At 44.6% G+C, this 25,934-nt stretch overlaps 2 protein-coding genes across 2 annotated transcripts; both read right to left on the reverse strand.

Annotated features, from left to right (window-relative positions):
• Window positions 1-734: 734 nt before the first annotated feature.
• Window positions 735-13,446, reverse strand: LOC131676211 (uncharacterized). Its single transcript, XM_058955333.1, has 5 exons — window positions 12,580-13,446; window positions 11,513-12,520; window positions 5,263-5,380; window positions 1,387-2,845; window positions 735-1,322 (listed from the first exon to the last, which is right to left on the reverse strand). The coding sequence occupies exons 1-5, from the start codon at window positions 13,444-13,446 to the stop codon at window positions 830-832; spliced, it is 3,945 nt and encodes a 1,314-aa protein (XP_058811316.1). The 3' UTR covers window positions 735-829.
• Window positions 13,447-14,657: 1,211 nt separating this feature from the next.
• On the reverse strand, window positions 14,658-25,172 carry LOC131676212 (uncharacterized). Its single transcript, XM_058955334.1, has 3 exons — window positions 25,160-25,172; window positions 23,237-25,089; window positions 14,658-14,813 (listed from the first exon to the last, which is right to left on the reverse strand). The coding sequence occupies exons 1-3, from the start codon at window positions 25,170-25,172 to the stop codon at window positions 14,658-14,660; spliced, it is 2,022 nt and encodes a 673-aa protein (XP_058811317.1).
• Between the last annotated feature and the right edge of the window lie 762 nt (window positions 25,173-25,934).

A 25,934-nucleotide genomic window follows, 5' to 3' on the forward strand; every position in this document is an offset into this window, starting at 1 on the left:
AACAAGCAGTGCAAGAATAATAGCTTTGCGGACTGACGCGTGATTACACTGCTAATGTAACCCGATGTCATCGCGTGCCGCCCCGACAAATGTACCTCTATTGTCGACGACGAATGATTAAAACTGATAAGAACGCTGTTAATTGATAGGGCAATAAGGTTTCTACTCGCTATAATGTATTTATAATTTGTTTGTTGCGCTAATATAAAGCTGTACAATGAAACAGAAAGCTAGCGGACTGCTGGTTCAGTTTTACAATTGCTATTAAAAAAGATTTTTCCCGTTGGTTTATTTCCAATTTTGTTGATGTTTTTTTCTTCTTCATAAGAAAGATGAAAATGAATAACATACAACAATTGTGGAGTCAATCCAATGAATTTGGTACGGGAAACTTCTGTTTTACTGTAGGCGCTCAATTTCAAAATATCTACAGTGGTAGTTAAGTAAACATTTCAACGTTACTTTTACCCATAATTTTGCATGATGACGTTTGTATTAAATTTCGAAAAATTTATGGATTTCTTTCTATTAACTCACGATTTTGCACTGCGTATACCATTCAATCACCCGTCCAACAACAAGAAAATCTGCACCAAGGAAAATATCAGCATGAATCTATGTGTTTGCTAAACAACAGATGGGTTCTTACTGCGTATTCGATTGGTCATACTAGATACTCAAGCACGTAATTAATTAGAAAAGATGAATTTGACCAAATATAAGTTTTTTGTAAATTTATTTTGATCAACTTGAGCTCCGCAATAACATCCTCTGGAAGCAGGAAACTTGACAGTTCCCAATCCAGTTTAAAAATAGCACCTACAGAATATCACTCTCTAGAATCCCCCATACCGCTGAATCTATCCAGCACCATCCGAAGACCTCTAATTTTTCCTGAAACCAGTTCCAAGCCGAAAACGAAGCCACTCACAGTCAACATGATCCCGCCCATTTTATACGCCACAAACAGGTGCTCGTTACTTAACCGCTTCAGCTCGGAACCCTTCTTCGTTCGCCGGAAGAAGTCATAGTCCCCGTACCGAGTTATCCAGTAGCTCATCAGCCCGGCGGCCTGAATTTGTTGAATCTGTGCATCGAACCGCTTCGTTAGTATCGACTTTTTCGGATAGTAGATCGCAACCGTAAAGGTCGAGATGAACTCTCGGCAAATGGGCAGGAAACCGCCATACCGACGGTACAGGAAGTTGTGGTGGGCCATGTGATCCAGTGCACCCATCGTAACGTCTCGGGACTGAGGATTGTGCATCATCCATTTCAGGTGCTTGATAATGTTGTTCCGTTCTTGTGGTAGGTGACGTACTCTAAGAATATTAAAAATTGTGGTTAGATGGATCATGTTTGTACTGTCGAGTTGGAGTTAGCTACCTCCGGTATCGATTAGGAAAAGCTTCATAGTAGCGCTCTCCAGACTCAACAACGTAGTAGAAGGCTTCGGTTTGGTCGATTTCAGCTAGAGTTTGCGATGGAGGCCATTTTGATTCTTGCTGTAGATAGTTGAACATTGCTCCCTGGTAAAGACTTCGCAGTATGATGGAAAGGTAGATCCACAAGAAGAGAAGAGTTTTTGCGAAATTTCTCGCCGGGGTAAGGTGCATAGATATGCCGAAAAATACCTGAACGAGGTTCAAATAGGGTGTCCGAATTTTATTCCCGTAGACAAAATATCTAATTGACCGGTTCCTAGACTCAACAAACGTTATTACGATCATCGCTAACACGACAGCAAGCCCTGTCAGAAACCAAACTTGTACTTTGAATGGTTGGAACAACTTTTCAAAGGCAGTATAGGGACGTCCTCCAGGTACGGCCAGAACCAGAGAAGTGGTGTAGTGCACAATTCCCGGTTTCAAAATCTCATTTCTAGCAACGGATATCCCTAGACAAGAGATCCCGAAATCTACCTCTTCTTCCTGAATCATTCGCATGATACCGGTACTGTTGTGCTTTAACGCGTAACCCCACTGTTCACCGTTTGGTGGTTCTATGATCTTCACCTTGAAATTGAGTGTCTCCTTCAACACGTCTAACAAGTCGCCTTCGAATCCACTCATTCGTAGGTTAAGCTTATCCGAACGATCCATAATCGTGTAGGGTCTGGTTTCAAATGATCCAACTTTAAAGGTACATCCATGGAAAGTTCTTATCTTATCCGAATAATAATCGTCAATGTGAACCGCTGCATCTACTGAGATTAAATTCACTACCCCGCAGCTTCCCTGCCGATACGGATCATACGACCATAACCTAGTAACACGATCAGTATTACCGACCAACACCACATTAATAATCTGTAGTCTCCACAAATCTTTGAATACTGCTAATGCAACTAAATCGTTCACCTGGCCGCTAAACACAATCAAAAATTTCCCAGAAGAATCGTACTTTTCTATCGAGAACTCTTGATACAGTTCTTCGAACGCCTCATAACTATCAACAAAGAATGCGTTCCTGGTCCAAGATCTCTGGAAGGCTTCACTAGAAACATCGTCCAGTCGTACCGTGACAGAGTCGTTCAACTGCTTGATCACGTCATTCACCAAATCCGCTTGTAGTTCTTCGTTGTGTGCGGAAACTGCTCTTTGCGTAATCAATGCCGATTCGAAGGGATCCTGGAAAGCTTGCAGCAGAATGGTGACGGTAATGTTTTCAAGGGCTCGTGATTCCGACCCGGTTAACAGGTTTCGCATTCCTAACGATACTGCGAACAGCGAAAAAATCAAGGGCACACTTGTTCGCATGACCGATTCTGAAATCTGTTGTGAATCATGTAGCACGGATTCGTTTTTATAGGATGTAGTCTTCAGAGGGTTTCTCATGCGAATAATTATTTAATTGCTACATATTGTTGCATATGGTTGAAAATTAGAGTTGATTTCTTTTTATCGTTTTGTGATTGTCATGCAGGGACTATTTAGAGGTACGTTTTATTTCTATTTTTGGATGTAGTTTTCTTACTGGGCGCATTTAATCTGACTGTGACTTCAATAACTTCAATGTTTGCACCGATGAAAATGCACAACCCGAAATAATATTCCAGTAGTTTTAAATATGTCACGAAACACTATATTAAGCTTTAGAACTAGATTTATAGTTAGATCCGAACCAGGCATTTACGATTTAGAAGTTGAGAGGTGTCCTCTGCAATAGCATTTAAGCATTACCTTGTCTTGATAGTTGAAGATTCGGTATCTTCACCTCCAGCTTTGTCGTGGGGCTTCACTTTGGTTAGCAGATTGGGAACCTCATTTCCCCTTCAGCCATCCGTTCCGGAATAAACGCTGTTCCGAGCTGCTCCTAACATGGATAAAAATCAACTGGCACTGGGGAAGGTAAATGATAGGAGTTCTGCATGTGTCTACGTCTCATGTTTCACTAGAATACAGCTTTGTCTACCATTTAGAAGGTTAGTTATTTGTTATTTACTTTAACCTAACTGGTTATTTGCTCGCGCTATTTATATCGTGTAGCAAAACCTTCCGGAACAAGTGGGTCCTAAATTCGCAATTAGAATGTTTTAAAATGTGTAACCCATCAGAGTAACAATTTATCACTGAGTGAAAAAATATCCAAATTTGTATTATACACTCCGTAGAGTGTATTGTTTATTGATACATAACTCACCACTGTCATTATGCTAGTTCGTGTTTTTCGTGTATTGTTCTGTGAGTGAACAATGTTATTAGTCCAAATACGAGTATTAAATTTTCTTTGCCTATTTGTTTATTATTGTGGTTTAGTTGGGCCAAAATTCTCTTCTTTCTGTCAAAAAGGTGTGCTAAATTCACCGAACGCTGGGTGACGGTGACGGCGGCCGTGGTAGAAGGAGTGTTGACATCGTTCGAAGACGGCCATCGTAGTAGAAGGGGGTGATATTCGAACCATAGTGAAGTAAAGACTTAGTCACGTTGTTTGCTGTTCGTTTGACGTTTTTCCTGCTGGCTGAATTTAAACCGCGAAAAGCGGGTGAAGTGGGAGAGTGAAGTAGGTCGGACAGCGGCTCCACCTGAGGTATGTCACTGCGGTATCTACCAGTGTCATTCATGAGGAGTTGGAACAACCGGCAATTTTTACCCTGTCGTTAGAGAAGTTCCTTCAAAAGAGTATTGCTGACATCCCTAGCTAATTGAAAAGGTTTTTGGGAACGTGTTGCACAAAAAATATACAGAGAGCGAATTACCGCAACTCAAAGTTAGTTTCATCACAGAGAACAGACATATAAGCTTGAACGAACTTTCCTGAAAAACCTGTGTAAACATTTAAATGAAAATATGTTGAAAATTACCATATATAACAAATAAATGAAGACTTCTTCGGGAGGCGGAGTTTTTCCATACTAGAAAAAAGCGTGCACAGAACCTTGTGAAACTGCGTTAGCGGGTAGCCGAGATTGTCAAGACCGACTGTCATCACATGGATTGCCGCCAAAAGAAGCCAAGTGCAATGGACTCAATGCAATGAGAGAAGCAGGTATCACAACGGCTCTGCCTGGGAAGAACATTGCGGTGTCTTCTAGGATTGCTTGCGGGTCGCAAGGGGATCCATCAAGGATGATTCATCACCAACGACGCTAGGGAGGTTCCGGCAGAAGAGCCAAGCTCACCTCTCCAGCTAATTGTCAAGTACACCCAAAATCCGTCGGGAAGATTTCTATTCCTTTTGGGTAAGAATCTTTTACCTTTTTGGTAACAGATTATGCAATTGCGCAATGCGGTATTAAACCCCTTATTGCCAAAAAGTTAATAAACTGTGAAATTACGAATTTTGGTAGCTGTACATGTATGTGCATCACACAACCAAACACTTTTTCAGTGTATGTCAACCTCGGCTCTTAGTATGTTAGATAAATCGGTCGATTTCTATGATAGTATCTAGTCGAAGCAACCGGAATTCAGGTTGAAATCGTCCCCAATATTGGCAGAAACCAGCCGAGATTTTTTTATTGGGTAGGTTGGATAGGAAATAAAAATTTTAAAATCGATGTGATGCTTTGTACCGGTTTGATCTAGGCCCAGACCCAGACCACAAGTCCGGGACAGATGACAGATCCGCTTCAGTCCATTGATCAAAACTAGTTCAGTCTAGATCAGGACCAGTTCCCAGACCCAAACCAGTTCCAGAATCCAGACCACATCCCGTATCTGAACCAGTTCTAGGAACCGGACCAGGTCTCGGATCTGGACTAGCTCCCGGACCTGGATCCGGACCACTTCCCGAATACAACCCATCCCTTTTTCCCCTTACCCTTACCAGGACCACACTTAATGCTTAGTGTCTGGATCTGGACCTTCGGTTCACCGTAGGTCTTGCTTTCCATACACGACGGGAAGGATCGTTCACGTTTTGTGCAGTCGCTACCTTGCTGTTGACGTCCGGGATAGAAAAGAAATTTTAATTTAACACCGACTGAAATACCCCACTACTATTCCGAATCCGAGATTTTTTTTCTAATTGTGCTTTGAATCTGGCCGAATGTAAGCAAACTTCAAATACGAAATGCGTCGTGTAGAAAAACCGAAGCCAATTTTTATCTGCATTGTGTTTGGTTTGCTTGATGCGCAAAGCAATGACAAGCGAAATGCTACGCACCTCTAGACAATCCGACGCGTTAATATTTATTCTATAAGAATTGATGAAACATGAGTGCGACGCAGAGAAGATTCGAATGTGTCGATAATGCCGTTAGGGGAATTTTTTTTGTTAGAATCGTTTTAGGATTAACCGTCTTGCTATGAGAGCATTTTTGCGGCCGTTTTAGCTCCGGCCGGTCGGAAGGAACCGTCCGCCCTCCCGCCAACAGCAGCAGTACCAGATCGGCGAAATCTAGCCAATAAATAGAGCAGTAAGGGAGTTGAAGGAAATAAAAACGCGGTAAATTTTAGTTTATTTGTTTTTCCTTTTGTTTGTTTATGTACGAAGATCCGAAATTCTGATAGAATCGCTTAGACCGCCCTGACAATAAGGGTCAGCCGGGCATAGAACCTAAGTGGTGAGAAAACCTGTACCTACTTCCCACAGTGTCCGGGGATCTAAATAGAATTGTAGAAGGTTCACAGCACTTTTTGATTTCCTGAACGAGAGAATATTTGGAGACCCCAGATTCCATGACAGTCTGAGGATATTTGGCTTGATATAAGATGTTTCTCGAAGTTTTGATCGTGATCAATTCCTCTTCCTTCGCGTAAACCGAGCACGTACGATAGTGAGTCGAGTGATTTCCTTTGCAATAACAAACTTTAGGGATATATAGGTTGTATAATTTCCTGGCATGGATTATTTTTGTGATTTCTAATCGTAGTTCTTTTTTAATTAGATAGGCATTCCAAGTTCCAGCTTTCCAATTATTTTCCGTAAAACAATGCCGTGTCCTTTGCCGATTGTTTCATTCTGTATCTTCAGTTAATTTTTTGTGGAATAAATCTTGAAAAGTCGGCATAACTCCTTATCAGTGCTGCGATAACTAACTGATTTCATTTTAAATATAACTGCCGAGTCACCTCATTTGTCGTCTGTTCCGGGACAGACGCTGCTTCGAGCTGCTCTTATCATGGAGAAGCACTACGGATTTCCCCAATCTACACTAGGGTTTCTCGTCTCCTAGCTGGCGCCGCGGGAAAGTAAGGCATGGAAGTTATGCATCTGAGGTGACCACATATTGGGACCCCATGTTTGGCATCACTATACATATCAGGTTGCCGAAACTCATTGCTTTTAGGAAAATTCTAAATTCTTTACTAATCTTGCGAGCGATGAAAATCGCAAAGTGGAAGATGCGCAAGAATGCGACCTGATCGATGCGAATCCAGGGTGAGATGATCTTCCCGTCTGTCGGTCGCCGTGTACTGCCGGATTCGTTGTCCACTCTGCTGCTCTGTTGCTTGATGCGATGCTGCCTATATAATTGGCTGGGTAAAACTGACATCGGTGCACGATAATACAGCTATACCAACCAGTTGGTTAGTTGGTTATTTATTTCAAGCTTTAACCTAACTAGTTGCACTAAAGTGACACGTTTTAATTCCACTCGTGATTCTTAGCGTCGATGGTAGGCTTCTGGGCTGTGGTTTACTGAGATACTCCAAAATTTAGAGGAGGTAGATGTTATCTCGCGTTTAATGTTCATGAGAGCTTCACTGAACAATGACCTGCACCCGGAACGGTAAGCTCTAGCTGGTCGACAATGGTCAGAATACCTCGAGATTAAGAAGGTCGTTGGTAGGAGGCTCCGAAAACTTTAAACTACTTCGAGCAACTTAGTGGAATGTAGATTTACAGCTTTAATGAATAGAAAAATGTTTTTCCCACAATGAAGATGAATTGTTTTAGATTTTGCGTGCGAACCACCGAAATACTTTGTTGGCATCTTGAAACGAAGTTCTTTTTATCACAATAAATCTGAAACCAAGAAGTGATTTAGCCTACTTACACTTTTCTTTCATATTTCAAGGAAATATTAAGTTCAGTTTTAGGAAGTTTAATCCACTTAGGTCCGCAGGAATTGGCATCCGGAGCCCTGGAGGTCGGCCTCAAAAACCGGAGTTCCCGGCTCAAACCCGGAGTGGTGACAAACCTAATACTTATTCTACCGCTAATGCTGTTATTATAATGTATACTAACTGCGCTCTAAAGTCTCATGTAATACAATCCTAAAACAATGCAAAACCTGCAACAAATTTTTGTACGCAGACAACGACCTCATTCATGCAGTGATAATTCTATAGCAACGATGAATAAAGAACTGTCACTTACATTACAAACCAGAATGTTGGCACCACTTGCTACAGAACAAACTTGCGCCAGTCTATAAGCGGTGTTATGTTGAATATAAACAGAAGGTTGAAAATAATTGCGTTGATGAACAAGACTTAGTTTAAAGTTAAAATAATGCGATCAAATGTTTGGTATGTGATGACAAATTCGAAATTAATCTAACACGAATCGGTTAAGTAAGTAGGTTGTAATAGTTACGAAGCAAATGATTTAATTGAAATGTATTTAGCAAAATATTAAAGGAGTCAGCAGAATATATTTTCATCCATAGCAAGAGGGCAGAAAAAGAAACTATTTCATGTAAGTACAAAAACAATTTTGTAGTTTATGAACTAATTTGAAGTATATTTTAGTTTGAGGTGCTAAAATGGCTGCTACAGAAAATCTTGCGCTTTTCAATATAATCGATCCCGACACAGAAAGGAAGATCACTAAATTGGTGCGTCGAGATTGGCAGAGTTTAAGGGACCGTGCTTTTTTTACTACCTAAAAAATCTAGTACAAAACGTACCGTAGATTGTTGAGCGATTCTTCGAGAGTTGAGAGTCTCGATTAATCTTTGGTAATACTGTCAAACGAACTGTTTTGGGAATAGTAGGCATAGCATTCGCAACACAACTGCATAGTTTCTGTCAGGAAACATGGTTCTTCAAGTGTATGGTTTTTATCAAATTTGCTGATGCCTTTTCTTATTTCAAAGTGCTGGAACGGCATGTCCAAAACCATGATACTAAAATGTAAACTTTAGTTTAGGAAGGAATCTTTTGAGTTCCCATCAGCTTCCAATGCCAGGAAAAGGTTCATCACACGAAACGACAGCCTCTCGGCCCTAGTCAGCGCGGCGTGTGACGTGAGACGACTAATCTCACCTCACTTTACGTGACTTTTCTCACCCTATTTTGAGAGTCGACTCGGGTGAGGTAACCCACTGAGACGTCCAAAAAATTGTTTCAAAATCGTTCAACACGGGTCCAATGATGGACGTTCGTTGAACGGTTATTTGGACGATGTCAAAATTGGTCCAACGAATGTCCTTCATTGGACGATTTTGAAACCAACCGTTCTTAGAGGGAAGATTCCCCATTGCGGTTAAATGGGCGTCTCACGTCACCCGAAGTGACTCTTCAGAATTGGGTGAGAAAAGTCACGTAGAGTGAGATGAGATTAGTCGTCACACGCCACGCAGAATAGGGCCGTCTATTAAACTAGCGATACGGGACTCAAGTAATCGATTATTTATTGTCTACCGTCCTATAATTAAAAGCATGATCCAATCACAAAATCTTGATCGGTTACAAGTCATGACGTAAAACAATTTTTTGCAGTGATCCCGTTAATGTCAAGCTACAAAAAAACCAACTCACTGCTCTATTGTTGTAAAAATAGGCAAATCAATTGCTGTCATCAATTATGATATCAATACAATGAAAAGGAAACGTTGTGTTCCAGTTTATTTCTATTCAAATTCAGCACAATCAATTCAATATGGAACAATTAGATCATCACTCACTAAAACAACCCACAGAAGGTTACGACTATAAAGGCATCCCGGGCTGTATGATTAAAATCAGATTTGAAAACCAGTCATGCGAACAAGGCTGCTCCTTCTTTCCTCACTGTTCGCACTATCATTAGGATTGACCTTGGCCGAACCACAAGTCCTGGAAAAAATTATCGTCACCATTCTGCTGCAAGCATTCCACGATCCATTCGAATCGGCATTGATTACGCAAAGAGCAGTTTCTGTACACAACGAACAACTACAAGCGGATTTGGTGAATGATGTGATCAAGCAGTTGAACGGCTCTGTCACGGTACGACTGGACGATGTTTCTAGTGAAGTCTTCCAAAGGCCGTGGACTAGGAACGTATTCTTCGTTGACAGTTATGAGGCGTTCGAAGAGCTGTATCAAGATTTCTCAATAGAGAAGTACGATTCTTCAGGGAGATTTTTAATTGTGTTCATCGGACAGGCAAACGATACAGTTGCACTAGCAGTATTCGAAGATTTGTGGAAGCTACAGATCATCAATGTGGTATTGGTGGGTAATACTGATCGTGCTACTAGGTTATGGTTGTACGATCCGTATCGTCAGGGAAGCTGCGGTGTGGTGAATTTAATCTCAGTAGATGCAGCGGTTCACATTGACGATTATTATTCGGATAAGATTAAAACTTTTCATGGGTGTACCTTTAAGGTTGGATCATTCGAAACCAGACCCTACACGATTATGGATCGCTCGGATAAACTAAATCTACGAATGAGCGGGTTCGAAGGCGATCTAACAAGTCGTGTTGAAGGAGACACTCGATTTCGAAGCGAAGATTATAGAACCACCAAACGGTGAACAGTGGGGTTACGCATTGAAGCAGAACAGCACCGGTATCATGCGAATGATTCAGGAAGAAGAGGTAGACTTCGGGATCTCTTGTCTAGGGATATCCGTTGCTAGAAATGAGATTTTGAAACCGGGAATTGTACACTATACTACTGCGCTGGTACTGGCCGTACCCAAAGGACGTCCCTACACTGCCTTCGAAAAGTTATTCCAACCGTTCAAAGTACAAGTTTGGTTCCTCACAGGTCTTGCTTTCGTTTTAGCGATGATCGTGATAACTGCTGTTGAGTCTAGAAACCGGACTACTAAAGATTTTGTCTACGGGAATAATATCCGGACACCCTACTTGAACCTAGTCCAGGTATTTTTCGGCATATCAATGCACCTTATCCCGGCGAGAAATTTCGCAAGAACTCTCCTCTTCCTATGGATCTACCTTTCCTTCATACTACGCACTCTTTATCAGGGAGCAATGTTTCAATATCTTCAGCAAGAATCAAACCTACCTCCGTCGCAAACTCTAGCTGAAATCGACCAAACTGAAGCCTTCTACTACGTAGTTGAATCCGCCGAGCGCTACTTTGAAGCTTTTCCTCATCGTTATCGGAGGTATGCGGTTCTTACATTCTAGCACACCGAATCTAACCTCAACTTTGTGATTTCACAGAGTTCGTAACCTCCCGGAGGAACGTGACAACATAATCAAACACCTGAAATGGATGATGCAAAATCCTCAGTCCCACGATGTGACAATGGGAGCGCTAGATCACATGGCCCACCACAATTTCCTGTACCGTCGACGCGGTGGCTCCCTGCCCATTTGCCGAGAGTTCATCTCGACCTATACTGTCGCGATCTATTATCCGAAAAAGTCGATACTAACGAAGCGATTCAATGCACAGATTCAACAAATTCAGGCCGCCGGGTTGATGAGCTACTGGATAACACGCTATGGAGATTACGAATTCTTCCGGAGACCGAAGAAGAATTCCGAGCCGAAACGGTTAAGCAATGAGCACCTACTTGTGGCGTATAAAATGGGCGGGATCATGTTGACCGTGAGTGGCTTTGTTTTCGGCTTGGAGTTGGGCTCAGGAAAATTCGCGAGTCTACGAAAGGTGATGGATAAATTAAGCGGCATAGGTGATTCTAGGGAGTGATGGGCATTGTTGATCTAACCAGAGTCCATAGGCCTTAGACTGATCGGTAATGATGTACTACCGAGACTTCAAATAAAAAGATTTGTTATTTAGTAGCATTAGGGCATCCAATGCAAACATGTTGGAATGTAATAGAATAGTTTAAGAATAAACGCTATCATTAGCGTTGAGTAATTTACAACATGATCATTCAACATACAGAAAAAATGTGACCCTCTTTCGCACCCGTTTCCTTCTTCTCGCTCTCCGTTCTCTGTACCCCACAGCACACTCCATACCGAACACTAGCAAACTAACGATCAGTCCTACCGCCAGCAGCTGGAAGCATCCCAGTACCTGGGCGACCGAAAGTTTCCTTGGTCCATCCAGTGCCGTTGGCTCCCGGAGAAACACCGGTTGGTGATACTTCGATGCCCACTGATCGATCAGTCCGGCTGCGTACAGATGTCCTAGCAAATGGTTGAATGGATGCAGTATCGGAGCGGACCGTTGCGTATAGATCGCCAGCTTGGAGAGATACACTCGATCGCTGGTGACACGCAGTATCTGTCCGCGCTTTGTCAAAATACGATTCAGATAGGAGATCGTTTCAATTGGTGCGAGTACCACATAGCGTGTGTTCGGATGCTGCAGCTCTTCGACTTCGTTGTAGATGAACTCCTGTAGAGTTGTCTGCTTAAGGTAAGGAAACACTTCGGGGAATGCTTCGAATACGTAGCTGTAGTTACGTCCCATTCGGACCTGATAGTCAGCAGCGATATACTGGGGGATAAATTGAGGTACGGTTTTGTTCGGTTGCAGTTGAAGAAACTTAAACAATGCAGCGGTGTATGAGGTGCGAATGATAATACCGTAGAGCAGCCAGAAGGCCAGCATAGTTCGGGAGAAGTTGCGAGCTGGTAAGCGTGAGAGAGCTCCTCCAAAAAAGATGTTGAAGGTGTTCAGAGTAGGGGTGGTTATTGCTTGTCCAAACACAAAGTTTTGCACTGTTGGCATTTGGAAGTGGATGATCACGATCACTGCTACGGCGATTACAAGGATTGTGACGACACAGCACCAAATAATGTACTCAAAGGGTAGTCGCAGTTGGTCTAGTGAGGTGTACGGCTCACCAGGCGGCGCAATGATACTCATAAGAGACGTATAGTAGGGAAAGGTACTCGCCATGAAACGGTTCCTACCGAGGGTTACCGACCAGTATCCGATGGTGAAGTTCACAATACGATCTCGAACCTAGCGAAGGATTAGAGTTAAAAACAGACTCTGTTTTATAGTAAACTAGACAAACTCACGTATCTGGACGTCCCGGTGCAGTGACCCAGCTTGGCAGTGATCCCCCACTCAGGAGGATCCACAATGGTTACATCCAAAGTGAAGTTCAGCCGCTGACTGAGAACACGAGTTACAATCCCATCCAATCCGTCCAGTTGCTGCAATCTCCCGTCGGCTCCATATCGTAGCATCATGAAAGGTGGGATATCAAACGTCGCTAATTTCAACGGGCATCCATGCAGGTTCATTAGTTTAGCCGGAAACAGTTCTTTAGCGGGACTTGTGCTCTGTCCATTGACGAACACCTTCCACAGCCATGGACGAACATCCTCGCAGTATCCGTGTCCGAATGGAAAATACGTGTAGTAATACGCCTTATCGGGTGAATCGTCGTACATCATGAGAACGCCTACATTTACGATGTAGTGCGACCAAAGGTCATCCATGATCTCCTGCACCGTGTGGTAACTATTCCCGGAGGTGTCACTAACGATCACCAGAAACCATCCGGTATAATCGTACGTTCGAACCTTCATTCCATTGCTTATCAGCTTGAAGGCTTCGTAGTCATCTACCAGGAATACATTATGAGCTCTGGGTTGATCTGGCAGCTCTGTCAGGTTGGTTTCCACCTGCACGGCGATACGGGACTGAATCTGAAGCAGTATCTGGTTGATAATGTCACGCTGAAGGAATGCACTTCGTGGATCGTTGGCACGACGCCGTATGTAGAGTTGGTTAGAGTTCGCTTCGAAGAATTGGGTAATTACAGTGACGGCAGCGTCCGTCAGCGGTGATTCAGTCGACGTAGGCTCGGATATGTTGAATCCACTAGTTAACAGAGCGGGAATGACCGGTAGCAATGATGGTAGCAACCAGATCCACATCGTAGGGAGTGCTGTTTCGAAGTATGCTTGACCGAATTGGCAAATGGGAGGATAGCAACAGCTTGGTTTTGTAGTTGGAAGCGACTGGTAGCGGACACGCGATAGGTAATTAGTGATTTGACGCGATTAGTATAAATGTAGCACAATTTGTTTGAAGCAAAATGTTGCACCTATTTCAATAGCTAATATTAGTATGTTCATAATGTCCACGAGAAAATTGGAACGTAGAAATTGGTTTGCACGATTTTTTCATGCTTAGAGTAGGCATTACGTTACCAACACATTTGTCTCTAAGTTAGACTAGGTTTCGCGGTCGAGGATCAGTGTGAGTACAGCAAGAAAAAAATCGTGAACGGACTGGTCCATTGTGAAATACAACAAAGTGAGACGAGCCAAATCAGCGTAGGAGCCGAATGCTTATAGCGTCTGTACGATTCACCAGGAAACGGTACAGCGAGCTGAGTAGCTGAGAAAAAATCTTTACCGGTGTATGAAACTTGATTGGGGTCAAAAATGTTCATAATATTTTCAATGGAAAGTTTCTTTTGGAAAAGTTATCTTCTGAAAATATTTCCTTGTAGTGGAAATTGACAGATCTCGGCATCTACCGGTTGGCTCGTTGTAGGGGCTAGATCTATCGCCGGGGACTACATCGAGTAGACCGCCACGAAGCGGGTAGCTAAATGACTCATTTGTATCGTAACAAAACTGGCAGTTAATTGCTTCACGAAACGAGCATCAGTACCGGGAGAAATTTCGCCACAGGGGAACTCTCAGTCGGATTAGCGTAGTTTCACCGCCGGGAAATATCCGAGTAGATCTCGATAAATTATGGGAGCTAAATGGCTCAAGAAAACGGGCATCAGTGTCGGGAGAAATTCCGCTGCTAAGGAACTCTCAGTCGGATTAAGGTGAGTTTACCGCCGGGCTCTTTCCGAATAGATAGCGACAAAGCTGGAAATTAAACGGCTCATGGATTACTAGATTCCTTGCGGTATCAGGAGCTAAATGGCTCACTGAGACGAGAGCTGAATAACTCACAAAAACAAGAGCTGAACCCGCTCACGAAAGCCAGAACTAAATGGCTTGCGGTAACTTACCGCTGGGTAATATCCGAGCGGAGTTAGAGCCTAAATGGCTCAAGTACGCAGAGAATCTATATCGCGTAATAAATGGAGAGAATGACGGAAAGCAAGAGTAATGTCGGGAACTTAATTGATGAATGGTTGAGCCATTTCGTGGATCGAACGAGGCTCCGAGTTAACTGTAGAAAAATGATGAGCAAAGACTTCGTGATCGCCAAAATCAACGGCGTCTTCATGGGCAGCTGTAGCGCACCTCCACGGTGGATAGTGGAACAGTTCAGCCTAATGGTGGAATAGTCAACGGAGCGGTTGATCGACCGAAAGCCAGTAGTTATTGATGGTGACTTCAATGCCTGGGCTGTGAAGTGGGACAGTAGAGTAACCAACACAATAGGATGGATCCTGCAGGAAGCTCTAGTGAGGTTAGACGATACCCATAGCCTGCACCAGGCCATTCACTACCGCACTGACCAACGGAATCCTGCGCAGCACGAAGAAAGGCGACTGACATGCGAAAGTGGAAAACGAAAGCTTTCAACGAAGACCTCTTCGTTGAGGCGCTTCGACCGGACAGCGAGATCGAGAACGTAGATGCGGCTGGTCTAACAAGAAGGATCGTAACGGCTTGTGACGTTACAATGTAGACAGTAGACAGCGTCCAGCTTACTTGTACGCTACGCATTGCTTGTCTCTGAGTCAGAAGCCGGACTCAGAGAGCAGGATCGGAAAAGGAGAGAGGAGTGCAAGGCAGCGTTTCGGGAAGCTAGGGCAGCTTTTAAACGAGAGAAAGCCAGATTTCCATAAGGAGCTGTGCCGAGAAGTCGACGCCAATCTCTGGAGGGACGTGTACGCGATGGTGAAGATAAAGGGTCCATCGACGTTAGTTGAAATGTGCTCTGGTAAGCTAAAGATAGTCGTTGAGAGTCTCTTCCCGAAACACGATACAAGGACCTGGCCATGGACACCGTAGGGCGAAGAAGAAGCGACAAACTCCGACGATTACGAAGAGTCTACAGAAGCGTCGATGCACCTACAAGCAAGGAAAGGCCCCGGTCCTAATGGAATACCAAACGTGACGCTGAAAGCTGCGATCCTGGCATACCCGGATATGTTTAGGATGGTGCTGAAGAAGTGCTTAGTTGATGGCAACTTCCACGCAATGTCGAAAGGTACAGAGGCTGGTGTTGCTGCCAAAGCCAGGGCAGTCACCGGATCAGCCTCCTACAGGGCTATACGACTACTGGATACACTCGGAAAACTCCTGCAAAGAATCGTCCTTAACAGGCTGACGAAATGCACGGATGTTGAGCACGGATTGTCCAAGATGCGGTTCGGATTCCGCAAAGGAGCATCGACAATGGCAGCAATTCGGAAAATGGTCGCGAGTGCTGAGAAGGCATCTGGACAGAAGCGAATAGGAGGTCGATCTTGCGCTGTGGTTACGATAGATGTGAAGGTCACGTTCAACAGCGCCGCAGCGCTTCACAGAATGATCGTGCCAGATCCTGAAGAGCTGCTTCCTGAGCAGAGTGCTGCTGTACGAGACGATCGAAGGCCAGAAGACAATGTGAGTCACAGCAGGGATTTCTCAGGGCTTCATTCTCGGTCCAACTCTTTGGAACGGGATGTGTAATAGGGTTTCCACACCGCGGGTTTCAAGGAAGACATGTCACTAACGGTGATCAGTGAGACACTTGAAGAAGTGGAGGTGCCGGTGACGGAGACAATAGACGTGTTTGAAAGCTGGATGAACGGGGTCAACCTGCAGATAGCTCACCACAAGACGGAGGTATTGGAAGTGATAACCGACGACTGCTTGAACTTCAACAATCACATCGACTACGTCTGGGAAGTGTCGGCGAAGGTAACGAACGGAATAGCGAGATTCGTGCCAAACTTCGGCGATCCGAGAAGCAGTGTGGGACGTCTGCTATCTAGTGTTTTGTCGTCGATACTGCGGTATGGGGTTCCTGGCTGGGGTGCGGTGCTAAAAACCATGCGGAGCCGCGAAAAGCTGAACAGGACGTTCCGGGCTGATGGCTGTACGAGTCACGATCCCCGTTTCAATGGCGAGGTGGCAGCAGGAATGGGACAACACGTAGAAGGGAAGGTGGACGTAGACGTAGATCGATAGAAAGCATGGAGAGATAAACTTCCACCGGACGCCGCTTCTATTGAGCCACAGCTACTTCAGGAAGTATCTTCATCGGATCGGGTACGCAACGTCACCATTGTGCCCGTTGTGTGAGAACGAAGAGGCGACACTGGAGCCGTGCTCTTCGAATATCCGAGGTTCGATTCGCCGCGCTGGGAGATGCTTGAAAGAAGAGGACCGAACATCAACCCGGATAATGTCGTCTACAGAATGACAAACGACGTAAACATATAAACGCGGTCAGCAAATTGGTGACGCAGATCATGACCGCCTAACAGCGGAAATGGCGTGACGAACAGCGAGTAACGGTTTCGAGAGAGCAATTGCGCCGGGAAATTCCACCCGGTATAGGGTAGATTTGTCTTCGAGGTTTAGTCGAGTAGACCGCGACAGAGCACCGGGTATGGGTCGTCGAGGCACCAGCGAACCGGACGCCACGCTCCACCCGGAATCGCTGGGCGGGAGAACTTCTTCCACCAGGAAACTCTCCGTCGGCGTAAACGAGAAGCTCACCGCCTGGGAACAGACTGAGTAGATCGCGACGAGACACTACCAGTTCCGGCGGGTAGTCGGGGCACCAACGAATCGAACGCCTTGGTCCACTGGAATCGCCGGACCGACCTCGGCACCTGGCTCGGTTTCGGGAGAATTCTCCGTCGGAGTAGCCCGGGCCCCGTGGTGGTGGAGGAACGCTACGTGGGAAGCTGAGCTGCAAGCAACCGGGCGGGTCATAGGTGGTGGATAATGCTTAATCGCGATAGCAACTAGTTGTGATTCGCGACCCGAACCAGCAGCGGGGGCTGACTGCGGGTGTGGTAGGACGAGGTAGTGGGCCCTATACGTCCTAGGCCTAAATACCACATGCCCTAAAGCAGCCCTGACAAGGCGAGCCAGTGCCGCCTTTAAATAAGCGCTTAGCCCAAATCCCTCTCCTCCCGTTATCCTTCCTTCCTTCCTTCCTTCTGCGGCTGTTCGCCCATCTAAATATGGAAGCTGTTCTTCAATGTCAGCTTCTTTCACCGAACAGCCTAGATAAGCCATGTAGTGTCGGTAGTGGTTGTTTCAACCGGCTAAGAATTACACTACGGACTACCTGTTTCAGTGGTAAAAATCTACCATACAGGGAACCCCAATTCCATAGTGTCATGCGACCCGTGCTATGGGTAAAATTGTTGAGGGGGTTTAAAACATTCTCAATGGCGAACGGAGCCTGGGAAGAGTCGGGAGAACTCCCCAGTACGCTGCATTACGCAGCGGAACGTTCACTCTACACTCCGATTTTTTTCACCGATGATCCACTTAATTTTGCCGAATTTTTGTTGGCTGGGGGTTTGCAGAGACTCTCGGCTGATGGTAGTTCGGTGAAGTTTTGTTGAGTCTCGATTATCAAATTTCGATGTGTACAGATGAACCTGCCCAGAGGCCGTGTGGTATCCGGCCTAGAATTGAGCCACTGGAGTCCTGCTGCCATGTCGTAGGAGGCGACTGAAAGTAGGAGACCCTAAGTCAAGGTGTAGTTCCGTGCCGAGGACTTAATGATTGGAGGGTCTAAAATATGCCAGTCGCGCACGGAGCATTTTGGGTTTTGCCCTTGCTGTGTTATGCGAATCTCTGACACAGTGGACCATTATTTTCTTCGCAAATCGTGGGAATCAAATGATCATGTCCCATTTAAACCTGATATGGCTCGCTAAATGCGTTAACATCCCAACTCGCTTGGTGTCTTCTAGTTGTTGTGCAATTTGTGTTGGAGATGAAATGTACAGTTCTCTAATCAACAATGGTTAGAATAGCACAAGTCAATCTCCAACATAAACGTACAGCAACTATGAATTTATCTCGACTCATGCAGGAAGGTAAAGCTTCCATAGCATTGGTTCAAGAACCGTATTTCCATAAAGGAAACTTCTATTTTGGAAAGTTACTTAACACTGCCTTCATTGCTTACAACAAGACAGGCATGACTAACCCACGTGAAATGCCTCGTGCTTGCATTCTTGCAAATAAGGCTATTGACGCGTGTCTCATATCGGAGGTCACAACTCGCGATATCTGTGTTGTCACAGTTACATTGACTGTCGGAAACGTAGACAAGAAATATATATACTGTTCAGCATACCTACCGCATAACGAATCATCTCCTTCTGATGATTTCAAAAGCGTTGTATCATATTGTAGCAGAAATGGGCTTCCGCTCATTATCGGCAGTGATGCGAATGCTCATCACATCATTTGGGGCAGCTCAGACATCAATCTGAGAGGCTCTGAACTGATGAAGTACATAAGTAGTACAAATCTCCATATTCTGAATGTGGGAAACCGACCAACTTTTGCGAGGTCTGGGAGGGAGGAGGTGTTAGACATAACACTTTGCTCTGATAGAATTTTGCATGAACTGGGAAATTGGCAGGTTCCAAATGAAACTGAACCGTCTCTATCCGATCATAAATATATATTTTTCGAGCATTTTGATGTCACCTTCAATGTGGTGACATATCGTAATCTTAAGTCTACAAACTGGGACCTCTTTTTGGAAAACTTAGCGACTAAATTTCATGGATATTTTCCAACAATTAGTCAACTAGACGACTTAGATGACGTCGTGGATACGACAAACTCATTCATATTAGCATCCTACGAAGAAGCTTGTCCACTTCGTACTGTTAAATCGACTAGGGGAACCCCTTGGTGGAGGGCTGAGCTTGATAGAATGAAGAAAGTTATGGGAAGAGCTTGGAACCGGCGTCAGCGTGATGACTCCAGGGCTTTCAGGTCAGCTCGTAGTGCATATAAGAAATGTCTTAGATCTGCAGAACGGGCTGGCTGGCAAAGCCTATGCACTAATGTCTCTAGTCTGAACGAGGCTAGCAGATTAAATAAAATTCTCTCCAAATCGAATGATTTTCAGATGAACTCCTTGAAAACCAGAGATGGTGTTTATGTGACAGACGAAAAAGATGTTCTTAATTGTCTCTTCGACACACACTTTCCAGGTTGTATCGATCCGGAGTTGATCAATGTTCACAGATCTAATTCTGGTGATTCGGACTCGTGGGCGCTAGCACGCACATTGGTTTCCACTGAATCGGTCAAGTGGGCAGTTGACAGCTTTGCTCCATACAAATCACCCGGAAAAGATGGGATACTTCCCGTGCTACTGCAAAAGGGATTTGATATTCTTAAACATGTCTTGAAAAAGATTTTGCTTTCCAGTTTTGCTACCGGGTATATCCCGAAAGCATGGCGAGAAATAACTGTTAGATTTATTCCCAAAGGGGGGCGCTCAAGCTATGAAGAAGCCAAGAGTTTTAGGCCTATCAGCTTAAGTTCTTTTCTTCTGAAAGCTTTGGAACGGATAATCGATCATCACATCAGGAACGTTAGTTTAGTTGAATATCCTCTGCACAAAATGCAACATGCATATCAGTGTGGGAAATCCCCGATCACTCTGCTTCACGATGTTGTTTACAACATTGAGAAAGCCTTCTCGCTCAAGCAATCTAGCTTGGGTGTATTCCTAGATATTGAGGGTGCTTTTGACAATGTGTCCTTCCAGTCTATTCTGGAAGCGACGCGCGGTCATGGGATACCTGCATGTATCTCAGGTTGGATAAACGCAATGCTTAGTAACCGCATACTTTGCTCGTCACTGCGACAGGCTGAGATACGGAAGTTGAGTATTTGCGGTTGTCCTCAGGGCGGCGTTCTGTCACCTTTGTTATGGAACTTAGTAGCTGACGGCTTGTTGAAGAAACTCAATGAGCTTGGATTTCCAACCTACGGGTTTGCTGACGATTACCAAATACTAATTACTGGATTTTGCATCGGAACAATCTTTGACTTGATGCAACAGGCATTAAGAGCTGTCGAACAGTGGTGTCGACAAGTTAAACTATCAGTTAACCCAAGCAAAACTTCAATGGTTCTTTTCACGAAGAAGCGAATAACAACCGGGGTTCGTCCCTTGCAGTTCTTTGATTCTGAGCTGCTGTGTGCAGATCAAGTCAAATACGTTGGAGTCATATTGGATTCCAAACTGAATTGGTCTGCTCACATTGAGTTCAGAGTCAAGAAAGCGTGCATGGCCTTCGGGCAGTGCAGACGAACTTTTGGAAAGACCTGGGGTCTCAAACCTAAATACATCTTTTGGATTTACACGTGTGTGGTGGCAGAGGGGAGAGGTGGTGACAGTCCAGTCAAAGCTAAACCATCTGCAAAGAATGGCGCTCATGGCGTTGACTGGTGCTTTCACCACGACTCCGACTGCTGCTCTTGAGGCACTTCTAAATATCAAACCATTACACATACACTTAAAACAAGAAGCACTATCATGTGCATACAGACTGCAGGTTACTGGGCTTTGGAACAGTAATCATGTTGATCTTGCTACCAGTCATACACGATTGTGGTCACAAATGGTTACATGGGGTGAAGATATTCTTGCTCCCAGCGATATTACACTCACTTGTAGTTTTCCTTACAGGACATTCCATGTTAAGATTCCCTCTCGAGAGGAGTGGTTGTCTGGCTTTATGGAAAGACAACAACAAACGCAAGTGGTTTGTTACACTGACGGTTCTCTGATGGAGGGACGTGCTGGTGCTGGTGTCTACTGTCGTGAAATGAGACTGGAACAATCTCACTCACTAGGTAGATACTGTACTGTATTCCAAGCAGAAATCTTTGCGATTATGTGCGGGGTGCAATCGGCCCTTCAACTGAGTTTGTCCGGCAGAGTTATAAACTTCTGCTCCGATAGTCAGGCTGCAATCAAGGCCCTTAGCTCAGACAAATCCCGGTCCAAGCTAGTGATCGCGTGCCGAACCCAAATCGAAGAACTAAGCATTGTCAACACTATCTACCTTGTCTGGGTGCCCGGACATTGCGGTATTACTGGAAATGAATGGGCTGACGAATTGGCCAGGGCAGGTTCAGCGATTGACTTCATTGGTCCTGAGCCCGCGCTGCCAATTTCGACAAGTTGGATAAGGGAAAAAATACGGTCCTGGGCTTCGTCCGAGCACCGCAATTATTGGAGAAATCTACAAACGTGTCGCCAAACAAAGGCGTTTCTAGAACAACCATGCCCAGTGGTTTCGAAAAATCTCTTACATTTTTCGAAGCTCCACTGCGGCATGCTGACCAGGGCTTTAACCGGCCACTGCAAACTCAATTATCACATGGCAACTATTCAGCGCGCTGAGTCTTTTTCATGTGATCTTTGTGAATCCGACTACGGAACTTCATATCATCTGATATGCAACTGCCCAGCGCTAGCGCAATTGCGATTACGAGTCTTCAGCCGTCCTTATATAGACGAAACCATGTTTGGTCGACTGAAACTCAGAGACATACTAAAGTTTCTTATCCAATGTGGTAAAGAGCTTTAGGCTTATTCGCAGGCAAGTTGAACTACTTGTGAGTTTAATTTACCTGTTGTTTATTTTTTGTTTTGTGCTGTTTTTCCCACCCTTCCAAGTCTACTTCCCCACACCTCCTTGTCCTTTCCTTCCGCTCAGGAAATGATGAAAACACACGGCAAGGCACAAATCCCCGACTATGTACGGGGAACGTGCCATTTGAGCCAATATATTCTGAAGCTAGGTCCATCGTCGAGGACTAGATCGAGTAGTTCACGGACAAGTCGGGAGCTGGATGACTCAACGAGGAAGTGGAGCTTAATGGTAGGATAAGGGAGCCAAGGGGCTTAAAGGAGTTTCGGTTCTCAATGGCACTGGACAAGGAGCCAAAGAGCTCAAGAAGTTGTGGTGCTGAATAGCACAAGGGATTCAAAGGGTGCAGTAAATTGGAGAATCTATAGTTTGTCGCCCAAATTGTCCTCGTAGGGGAAGAGCACTTATTCTCGTTTTCGTACTGGCATACAGAACTGGCCTACAAGTTCTCAAATGGGACTATTGTGCACTTGAGGCACCAGAAGGTTAGTGAAGCTTCTAAGCAACAAGAAACTTCCGAAAATTTAGGTCGCGACGGTCGTGGCCTTGGAACCGATTCCTTGTGCGAGAAGTCAACCGCCCATCTTCCGCCGGATGTCATCGATCACATTGACTTCTACGGTCACTTGAATGTTGTTCGGACATACGTGAAGGAGGGCGATTGATTCGAAGTATTGGAAAACACTGAACCTTTAGTAATGTATGAACACATTAATTTTTAATCTCCACACTACATTCATTCTTAAAACTAACGAATTATAACAATGTGAAAGGTTTAACTCTGTTTCAGCGAGGTCTTGTTCAAACCAAAATAGAGATATGATATGGTTGATGATCCCGTTGATGGAACTCCAACCGTTTCAATCAACCTTTTGCAAAACCCAAGGATATTTATTGACAAATCAATTGTAGAATGACAAATCTTGCACACACGGGGTAAAAAACAGTGGAAAACACGTAGTGACTCGGAAACATGTTCCAGTTATCCTAAAAATGATACAATTACAAATCTTTTTTTACAGGTGCTAAGGAGTTGCCAGGATACGTCAATAGCTTCGTCCATCTACTCGTGGCTGCCTACTTTTAGTCGATCTTACCCATGCTCGACCGTAGACATTGTTACATCTCGGCAAACTCCAAATGATTTCGATGGCGAAGATAACCGTACAACCACACAGACCGATAGTCAACACCTGAAATGCACCCAGCAGCTGTCCTAAGCGTAATTTCTGCTGCTGATAGCTGATAGTTTCGATGACGGAAGCATACTTGGTATCCACATACAGCTTGACCCAGGCCTGAACCAGTCCGTTGGTGTTCAACCTCAGAATCGCATCATCGAACGGCTTGGTGAGACAGGAGTTTTTCCGCAGCCCGGCGCACAGAGCGTAATTGTACAGTCGTTGTTTTAGCATCCGGAACTTGCGTCCCTCGGTCAAGTGGGAGTTATCGAACAGAACTTTCTCGTAGTTGGAGATGCGCACGCCACGAAGTCGCCCGTTTCGAATCGCGTCGTCGTAGCGTTGAATATCCGGATTCGGCACCACTCGAATCAGTGGCTGAAACTCCGGCATGTGATCGAAAACGTACACTTCCGAGGGAATCAAATAAATGCCATAGTCGCTGTCGACAAGTTGTTCGAAGGTACTCGGAGTCGAATGATTTGGAGAATGTTGTATAAAGTTGAACAGAGCTTGCTGGTAGATTGATCGGAGTATGATACCGTAGCTGAACCATACGGCTAGGAGGAAACGAGCAAAGTTTCGTCCTGGTAGCTTATTCAGAGATCCTCCGAATAGCACGTTTATTAAATTGAGAAGTGGTGTTCGTACCAGACGACCGAAGACGAAGCTTTGTACTGCTGCAGGCATTCGGGCGATGGAGATGATCACCAGGAATCCACATACAATACAGCCCACGAATGCGAACCACAACGTATTACTGTACGGTAGTAGCAGTTTCTCGAATGCTTCAAACTCTTGCCCGGGAGAAACTACCACTACCAGCTCAGAGTAGTGATAGATTTGGCTTAACGACATATACTTGTGTCGAAGGAAGTTATACCCGAAATAGCCCACGGTAAAGTTGACTTCGCCTCCGATGACCATCTGCATAGCACCTGTCGCCGTTCCGTTCGCATATATCAGCCCGAACCGCAACCCATTGGGTACTTCCTGAGGCACAATCGTGAAATTCAGCTTCCCAGCTAGATAGTTCAGCAACCGGACGTCTATACCATCCATACCAATTACTCGACCATCAGTTCCAATGCGAAGTTGCATAAAAGCTGAATAGGAATACAGTGCAATCTTCAAAGGGCAGCTATGTAAATTGTCCAGCTTCGAAGGATAATGATTCCTAGACAGGACGAATCGACCACCACTGAACGCATTCCAGAGTATGGGTTGAACTTCTTCGCAGTACTGCTTCCCGTACGGAAAGTACGTATACATGGACGCTTTATCCGGGGACACAGAACTAGCAAACAGCACATTCGCATTCACCATGTAGTACTTCCACATCTGTTGAAGAATCCTGTTTACTATTTCCAGTTCATCGACGTTATCCATCGCTAGGACTATGATAAGATAACGACCGGAAAAATTATACAGTTCGGGGCTAATGGTTGCATAGATTGCATTAAACGCCACTGGACTGTCCACGATAAAAATGTTGAACCCCCGTGGTCGGCGAACTTTTACCGGAGCCCGTTTGACAATTTCCAGCACCAGCTGTCCATGAAGCGAATCAAGCACCTGATCGGTTAGTTCCGATAGTAGTCCGCCGGACTGCTCGCAAGATGATTCCCATGAGATGAATACGGTACTTGCGCCATGGTTTACGAAGTCTTCGCTTGTTGCAACCGCTATGCTGGAGTTTCGAAGCAATTGCACTACTGGGTGATTTAATGTTGCCATCGGAGGGAACCGTTCAGTGGTAATCATCACCGCTGTAAAACACAAAAGAATGTATATTAACAACATTCCGTATGAGCTCCCGTAAAGTAATCGGAAGCTAACTAGCTGGATCCATTATATTTAAGAGAGAGAAAAAAAGTGCTGGAACGAAACAGAAGAATTTAAAATCATAAATAAATCACTATCGGCTTTAAATCTAGTTTGTTTATGTTGCGTGACTGTGATGTGTCATGACGTGTCAATTAGGCATTCAATTGTTCGGGAAAATAACGCAGCAATCGTTCAGTTTTCCGATAATGCTTGCCGTATTAGCATTAGCCGTTAACGTTTCCGTCACCTTGACTCCATCAACGCTGCATAATGATTTGTTGATCAAAGCAACCGCTGAGATTTTGTTGAACAGTTTCACTTGTAACGTAGAAAGCATTTACGTATCCGTATTAATGAACCCCGAACGGGATAATCCAGTGGGGGAGCTAATACAACAATCAAGTCAGTTACCAGTAGTTATCAATAATCCAGAGGAAGCGTCAGACAACCGATCAAAACAAACCCATAATGTCATCCTGCTGGATTCATGACAATCTTTGTTTGGCCTGCAAATTGCTTTGCATAGCGGACAATTCGATTTCACTGGTTATTATTTAATAGTGCTTTTCTCGCAAACCGACTCAAACAAATTGGCTACGGCCGTTCTGAAACTGATGGCCAGTTTGGTGATCTACAATGTCAACGTATTGTACCGGTCTGGGCAGTCAATCGCAGTGTATAGCTACTTCCCGTACGGATCGGCTGATAAACCGGTAGCACACGTCGGAATGTGGAACGCATACGGAAGCCATGGTTTTGCAACTCAGCGAGCTCACTACCCCGACAA

This window comes from Topomyia yanbarensis, chromosome 1, assembly GCF_030247195.1.
Source record: "Topomyia yanbarensis strain Yona2022 chromosome 1, ASM3024719v1, whole genome shotgun sequence".
NCBI classification, from domain to species: Eukaryota; Metazoa; Arthropoda; class Insecta; order Diptera; family Culicidae; genus Topomyia; species Topomyia yanbarensis.

Coding starts and splice junctions, on each gene's coding strand:
- LOC131676212 (XM_058955334.1), bottom strand. Junction 14,814..23,236: donor ATGTCTACGGTCGAGCATGG/GTAAGATCGACT, acceptor TTCCACCATTAG/GCTGAACTGTTCCACTATCC.
- LOC131676211 (XM_058955333.1), bottom strand. CDS start 13,446: ATGTGGATCTGGTTGCTACCATCATTGCTACCGGTCATTCCCGCTCTG. Junction 5,381..11,512: donor GAGCGAGAAGAAGGAAACGG/GTGCGAAAGAGG, acceptor GGACGTCAACAG/CAAGGTAGCGACTGCACAAA. Junction 1,323..1,386: donor TTTCCTAATCGATACCGGAG/GTAGCTAACTCC, acceptor TAATATTCTTAG/AGTACGTCACCTACCACAAG.